General features: G+C 34.3%; 1 protein-coding gene across 1 annotated transcript; it reads right to left on the minus strand.

Moving 5' to 3' along the window:
• Positions 1–791: 791 nt before the first annotated feature.
• On the minus strand, positions 792–7768 carry LOC124364225 (sin3 histone deacetylase corepressor complex component SDS3-like). The gene is made up of 7 exons (XM_046819547.1): positions 7636–7768; positions 6646–6712; positions 5191–5304; positions 4138–4532; positions 3528–3630; positions 2302–2386; positions 792–1169 (listed from the first exon to the last, which is right to left on the minus strand). Exons 1-7 carry the CDS (start codon positions 7751–7753, stop codon positions 1074–1076), a joined length of 978 nt encoding a protein of 325 aa, XP_046675503.1. The 5' UTR covers positions 7754–7768; the 3' UTR covers positions 792–1073.
• Positions 7769–8302: the final 534 nt, after the last annotated feature.

Here is an 8302-nt window from a genome sequence, read left to right on the forward strand (position 1 = left end):
TCGATCGGCAAACATATCTCCCTTAGAATTTCTATTGCCTAGTTAAAGAATGGAATAGATCGTACACGTAAACGAAACAATCGCTAGAAACCTCTCGGTTGGAACCTCTCGTCAAGCGTGTATGGTGTATCGCAAAAACAAAGTTATGGATCATGGAACCAAACATTTCGTTTTCAACATTTCGTCAAACACTTCGAATGCCCGGTACGAGAAGAGATGTCGTGTCGCAATGAAACAATCGCTAGGAACATCTCGGCAAAAACCTCTCGGTAAGAACCTCTCGTTAAGGGAATCACAATCGAAATGTCTCGAGGGGTCCAAACAATCGAAACGTTTCGATTGTAACATCTCGTAATCGCGCATCACTACTCTCAACCATCTTGTGCAAAAACCTTCAGGACAATCATAAACTTCAGCTGTGTACCTCACACACTGGATGTATATTTACCCTAAATGGATACCTAAAATGGATACGAAATCCCCACAGAACACTGGTAGCAGAAAAACGGTTTGTAACGATTTATTAGTAACCAAGATAAAAGTCTAAGATTAACACTTTAGTGCATGGAAAGAGAATACAAAAATTTTAATAAATTTATAAAAAAAAGATAAAAATTCTATGAATTTCATGCAAAGTGACCTTGAAAATAATTTTTATACAAAAAAACAGGTTTAATGATCTTTACCTCATTTTCCATGAAATTCTCGCTGTTTCATTATTTTGAAAATTTATCAAACCATCAGGGTTAATCCATAATACGGTTCATCCGTTCAGGAATAATGCGAGTTAATTATATTCACAAAGGACTTTTATTCTTTTGACCAAAAACAAATCCAGATTATCATAGTCTGGATTTTTTACATTCAAATTATTGACACTCTACTGTTATAGAATATTACCGGTTTCAGACATATTTACAAACCATTGGCTTTTGCAAATTTGTACTCATTTTTGCAATTATTGAAAAATGACTTGTACTTGTATGCAGCCGCTGGATTATGTACAGCTTTCTACATAGTCAGGCAGAGAAAACTCATCTTAGTTGACAAGAAATCTTTGTTGTAGGCAATGTTCACGCCGCCCTCCTCTTGATAGTCATCTTACCACTGGACAGATGTGACATGTAGATCTTCACTTTGCTGGAGTCTGAGGTCTTCTTCACCCACAACTGTAAAAGCACATCACATTATTCATTTAAAGCTTGTTTTTGGCGAGGATTCGTGAAAGTAACAGGATGTTTTCAGACATTTGCCATTGTTGAGTGAAGAAAAAAACACATTGTATTTACTCTATATGAGTAGATCCTGCTTGGTTATTAGATATATACTTCTACATTAATTTAAAATCAAACAATCTAATAATGCTAAAACCAATTTGCATTCAACCATGTTGTTGTAAAGATGCTTTCCTTAAAAGCAGAAGGCTTCGCAAAAATAAAATCTGTATTATAGGACAGTGTGGTTTTAAATTGGTGAAGAACAATTATTTTAGCCATGTCTTTTAACAATATACCATTAGATCCTCATTGTAAACTTCTCAGATGAAAAAGTAGAACAGCACTTGTAGAGAGTTTAATTTTACTTAATTAAACAATATTGTTGGATAATACAATTTAAAATGTAATTTGGTAAAAAGATATCTCCATAATGACATATACATAAAAGTCAATTTATATGAAAAATGATGAAATAATGTCAATTCAATTCTATTATACATATTTGAATATTAATAATTGTTCGTAACTCTCCCTGCAAAAATAAAACTTGAAAAAATTGTTTACAGCTGTGATTTTAATATTGTGTTTCAAATTCCCACAGTGCTTGGAAAATTGGAGGATTGCATTTGCTGTGAATTTCTGTTACAATATATCTTGGTCTTTTCCTTGATTCTTTGTATCATGAAGTGAGGTCTTTGGTGAAATGCAACTTCAAGCAAAAACACATTTGAGAATGAATTAGGCACTCTTTCATCCGTCACAACCAAAAACAACTTTGAGGTGTCATCACAAGTCACAAGATTTGGATATCACTCCATCATCCCTACAAAGTTTAATGAGCCTTTGTGAAACGAGTGTTTGTTTGTGCTACACAGTTAACTACAAAAACCGAGCCAATCAGCGGATTCAAATTTATGCTGTAGTCTGATGATGAAGTGATATCCGGAACACGTAGCATTGACCATTCACCTGACGGTTGTTTTTGGATTTGACGAAGATAAGAATACCTAATTGATTGTCAATTTAACCCAAAATGGGCATTACCAATGAAATAAAAGAAAACATTTTGATCTAGTGCACATACCACTTCAGTAGCTATGGCAGATATGATAGCAGGGAACCGAGGGGTATCCTTGCCCTCCACGTACACGGGCTGTCCTCTATGAAACCTGAAAATCCGAGACACTGACTTAAACAAAGTTATTTCACTCATATATTTATAACAAAGTTATGGATTAGGACATTTTTTTCTATTGTTCTCTAATAAATTGCATCCGGTCCTAAAAGGACGTTTGCACTGCTTCCAGAGTGACAGGACATTTTAGACGGGTCAGATTGGGAGTAGGGGTCACCGCCTGTCAAGATCCATGAGGAAAAACTTTGGGGCATTAATCTCAGTCATGTCCCCTTGGAAGAAGGGGAAGCCAGCTCTGAACCAGCCTCTCAAGTTAGCAGGCAAAGGTTAGCAGACCCTTATGTCTAGGGTAGCAACAGCCTCTAACACATAGGGAACCCCAACAACTCCAACCCCTCAGTAGACTAGGCCTATTGAATTACCCTTGCACCCCAGAACTCAACATTTATGGTTAGCGATGTGCCGCTCCTGTACATCCATAGGGTTGCCCAGATTTCAGTGACACATTGGTTTCTGCTGTGTCCAGTGTGGGTTCAACTGGAAGGTATAAACCAGCCCTAAGTGGCCCCTCCTGGGGGCGATGAGGACATTACTAGACATACCTAGTTCTGAAATTATGTAATCATATTGGTAGATAATAGAAACACTAAACTCTGTACATCTCTGCAGTTCTTGACTGTGAATTTGGTGATCTGCTACCACTAGACCTGGTCGGTAGTTAATGGTAAATTGTTCAAATGTACGATAACAAGGTATCATTTTACTTTCTCTCATATACAATATTGTATTGGGGAAGAATATTGTGGCAAAAAAAAAAAAAAAAACAAAAAATATTTTTAAGTTTTGGAACTTTCTCAGGAAAAAGAATAGATGTTTGTAAAAATATTCTTGTATGTATGTACATTACCAGACAAACAAACAGCCCAAGTATGATCAAACTTGACATGTATTTGTTTTGATAAACATATATTTCTATTAAATTATACATTTTTGCTCAAAACCATAAAAAATCTAATAACAAATAATTTTTATCAATTTTTTATACTGACATCTCCTTACACATAAAAAATGTACAACGTTTGCCTCCTTCATAATTTACATTCACAAGTTGTACAAAATTAATTTTAACTTTAGTTAAATTTTTGTGTACAAATTTAAAAAAGTAACAAACTTACCATCTTCTTTCATATAGAAGCTTTCCATCTTCTATCCTGGTTTCCATGACTGAATTTTCTGTTGGCAATGGTCCCATTGTCACTCCGCTGCCCGATATCATAACTGTAACATCAATAGAGACTAAGGCTAACAACTAAAACATCTTGATATTAAGTGTACATGATTGCAGTATTAACAATCGTTTAATACATCATTTACTTTAAATAATATTTTTTTATAGACAACCACCTAATTGAGCATATTCGTTCTTTACATTGTGACAAAACAAAACAAGTAAATCTACTCTCACTTTTTATATAATCAGGAATTTTTCTTAAAAGTTTATTTTCTAACTATAATGTATTTTTTATATAATTCCAAACGATGACAAGGAATTACAAAATCATTTTTATATCTGGTGTCACAGTGATGCACCACATAACTGCTACTGGTGGATATTTGATGTTTAACATTCATTGTATTTTACAATTGTAGAATTGAATTTTAAATAGAGCAATTTGCCTCACCTTCGTGTTCTTGCATGGTAGAAATCCTATATACTTTCTAACTTCCTCCACAGAATAGAAAATTTACTCAAAGCTTATGTGGACTTACTTGATTGCTACTAACCTGGCTTACGTGAAGTGGAGCCACGGTGCGGACCACGCAGGATGGCCTTGATATCCATGTCAATCTCCTTCTCGTCGGCCAGGTAGTTGAGGTGTAACGGGTGGGACGCACTCTTGCCCCGCCGCTTGTCCGGCAACGGCACGGGGTCGTGTGGTCTCCGCCGCAGCTTCCTCGTCATCGCCGGCTTTGTCTCCGCACAGTCCCCGCTCAACTCCATTGTGTTCCTCTCGGAATCCACTATCCTCCGTTTCTCTTCCATTTCCGATATTAAGTTCTGCCTCAGTTCGATCTTCTTCTCTTCCAGCTCTTTGTTTGCCGCTCTTTTCTCATTTATATAGTCCCTTTCCACACAATCGACCAAGTAGTCCCTCCAAATTACGTTCATCATTCGTAACCTAAACATTAAAATTGTTCTAGAATTTATTTAGTGCATACACTTAAATATATACTGTACATTATACAAAGCACTCCTAATAGGTGATAAAACGGACTTATTAATTCAGTCACCTGTTTCTCTCATGGTTTAAATATAAGTATGATGATACATTTTGTAAATGGCATCCATATCAAGCTCATGGAAATTTTTCTCCTTAATCCATTGGTCTCCCTTCACAGAACACAGAACTAATCAGTTACAAATGCCAAAATGTAGAGGTATGTTAAATATAATGGAATTTACCAAACGGTTCAAATTTTCTATATGTACACTTTAATTTAAATTTTTAATATTTTTGCAATAAACATGGTTTTTAAACAACTAATGATTATTAAAGGAAGCCTTACCTAAACATGTTATATTAACAGAATCGTGGACATTTGTCATGGTTCATAAATTAAACTATTTAACTTATAAAACTATTGTTATTTTCCGATGAGATATGAAATCCTTTCTAAACACTATGCGATTCTCCTTCCAGTAGCAAATATGATTACTACAAACAGATCTCACAAACATAGAGTTTGGGGCGAATGACTAAAATCAAATCGAAGGAAATTCACCCATAATTGAATAGCTAATTGACAAGAAAACAAATCACTTAAGATTTTATATACCTTTCTCTCCATTCTACCTCAAGTTTCTTCACCAAACGGTTGTATTCGGGGTGAGTGCCTTCTTTCAGCTGGTTTAACTGTGCCTTCAGGTTAAATAGCTTATCCCGGTATACCCTGAAACATTGGCATACAAAGTCGATAGTTAATGATATGCTGCTCAATTTATCCTTCGTATTAATAAATAAATAAATGTTGATTTACTACAATAGCAATAACAGATCTTTTTTGGTTTGAGAGATTACTACAGAGGTAATTTTATAAATTAATACTAAATTTTTTATCTAGAAACCAACAAAAAATACTGATGCTATAAAGAATATCTGTTTTAGCTCAAAAGAATCCTCAGATGCTAAAACAACTATTTTGCAGAATATTGAATTCATTTATGTATTATTCTCAAATCATACTGTGCAGAATAAAATGTAATAGAAGTACAAAAACATTAAAATACTTACTGGTACTATTAAAAATGTATTGAAAAAGAAGGAGTGACTAAAGTGAAGGAGTTTAGTCAAGTGATGATAATGGGAAATAGAGGTTGCATAAAAATTAATTATTATTATTCAGTAACTAAACCTGTTGACTTTGGAGCGCCGCAAGGCTCAATATTGGAGCCAACATTATTTATTCTTCATATAAATGACCTCCCAGGAAATCTAAATGACAGCTGTGTAAATACTTATCTCTTTGCAGATGACTTGGGGCTATTGGTTAGTGCTGAATCAGCCTTGGACAGTGTAAATAAACTTAGCGATAAGAATTCTACTGTCTTGGACTGGTGTTCTGCAAATAAACTTTGCATAAACATTGAAAAAGTTCAAGACCTACCTCTTAATTTGTACAGTAAAAGTAGCGATAATAGTATTAAGTTTCTTGGAATACATGTTTTTATTCTGCAAAAAAGGGCTGTCAGATTGGCTGCTGGTGTACCTAACAGAGATAACTGTAAAACTTGGTTTACAAAGTTTAATATTCTAACCCTGCCATCTGTTTATGCATTAAGTGTTTTGATGTATGTTAAAGATAACTTGAATGACCTAGTTAGCCTTTGTGATAACTATTTTACGAGAAATAGGAATGATCTGTTACTAATGAAGTGTAAATACACAAGCACACAAAGTAGCTTCAGGTATCTGGGAATCAAATTGTACAATGCTTTACCTAAACATATAAAAAAATTATCTAGGCCTAGGTTTGAAACCTCCATAAAAAACATGTTGCTTAAGAAGTGTATATATAGTGTAAATGAATTTTACAATGCTAGTAATAGTATGCTTCTTTAACTCGTTTTACATGTTATAACTATCGACATTGTTATACACTACTGTAGTGTCCTGACAATAAATGATATGATTTGATTTTGATTTGAATATACAGAAGAGTAAAATGGAAGGAAAGAGTGGAGAGAAGTGGGGGCAGGCTGAGAATAATGGTTTGATCAATTATTGTACTCACTGTTCTTTGATTTCTGTACATCCCTCTCCACCTTTCGCCATTTCAGACTCACTTGCTTCTTCTGTGCCTAGAACATTAAAAGATAATAAATAAGTATTAGTTGAGTTCAAAAATGTCACCTTAACTTCATTCAGTTGTTATTGTAAAGATTAGTGCCTAATGTTCTAATCAACTGTCTCCAAAATAAAATGGAAGTGATAAGAGAAATAAAAGTTTTGAATCCAATTTCCAAGTAATGACTGATGCTCACACAGGGTCCCCCCATTCAATCTTAATTATCAAATTCATGACTCTTTCACGGTTTTTACAATAACAAATTTTAAAAATAAGGTGTTGGGGGGGGACAAATTTGAGACATTGACATGACCCACATGTGGCAGAATGGTGAAATTATTTAAAACTTCCCTTATTTCACTAACAATATTGACAATTCGAATAGACGGATGTAAATCTTCAATGTATTCAGATAATTTTTTAATGTTTACAACTTAACTGTCAGCTGGTTTGTTTTCAACTGTTCTGATTAGTTGACTCGATTCCCGCCAGTCACATATATTTCTATTACTATTAGCAAACTTGGATTTCTGCTATTTCCTCACATGTTTCACTATTATTATTTGGGAGATGAGTGAGTTTGAGGTTACGACATGTCAACACCATTTGCACCGATGATATCACGGTGGCGTCACAGTGCTTTTACATTTATCTACAAAAGTTATTTTACTATGCAATACTATTACTACATACCCCTGAGTATGTATTATATGAAACATAACAACTCCCAAACATCCAAGAGTAGCACCTCAACCAAACAGCCATCCTCACTTGATATCTTGAGTATGCAGAAAACTTACTTACGATAACGCTCACCACTCACTTATCGCTTAGGTAGCTTTAATGTGTCGCGATTGTGACTCATAGCGCTTATAGAGTTAAGTAGTACATTTAATTATCCTGTTCTACAAGAAATGAGAGATTAAAACAATTTACCTTCATCGCTGTCTTCTGAATCATGTGTAGACAAGTTATCATCTTCCTCAAAATCATATTCATCATTAGCATGGTTTGAGTTATTCACTGACAAATATCGGTGATTGTTGGCCTGCATGGTGCATGAGGTGAGCTACCTGAAAGAACAAACCAGAATATGTAACCAAATTCTGCACCAGATATCTTGAACCATCCTCTATCACTTCTTGACAGATGAGTAATAACTAATGTACCCCATTTATCCCAGTTACTACTTAAACATCTTCAAACTATCTACTATATACCGAAATTAGTACTCAGTAAAATTTTAATAAGATAACCCACTCAGTGATACCTCATCAAGTCAAAGATCTCGATAAGACAAAATAAACAATACCAAGAAAATAAATTTTTACTACCCTATATGCTAAATGGCTATAAAGGTAAAATTCTTACTTCCAGTTGTTGTTATGCTTGGGGGAGTCATCTTAGAGACATTTATTTTTACAATTGTTTCTTTCATCAAATTGTCACATGATAGGGTAAATGTTAAAAAATAAGTCAACACTGAATAAATAGATCATCCATCCTTTTCAAACATTCACCTTACAATATAAAAATATTTTGGTACTTTGGTATTATCCGGAGGTCACTATTTTTTTAGTTTTCTTACCGGAGGTCTAAAAAA

This window comes from Homalodisca vitripennis, chromosome 6 (genome assembly GCF_021130785.1).
Source record: "Homalodisca vitripennis isolate AUS2020 chromosome 6, UT_GWSS_2.1, whole genome shotgun sequence".
Taxonomy (NCBI): Eukaryota; Metazoa; Arthropoda; class Insecta; order Hemiptera; family Cicadellidae; genus Homalodisca; species Homalodisca vitripennis.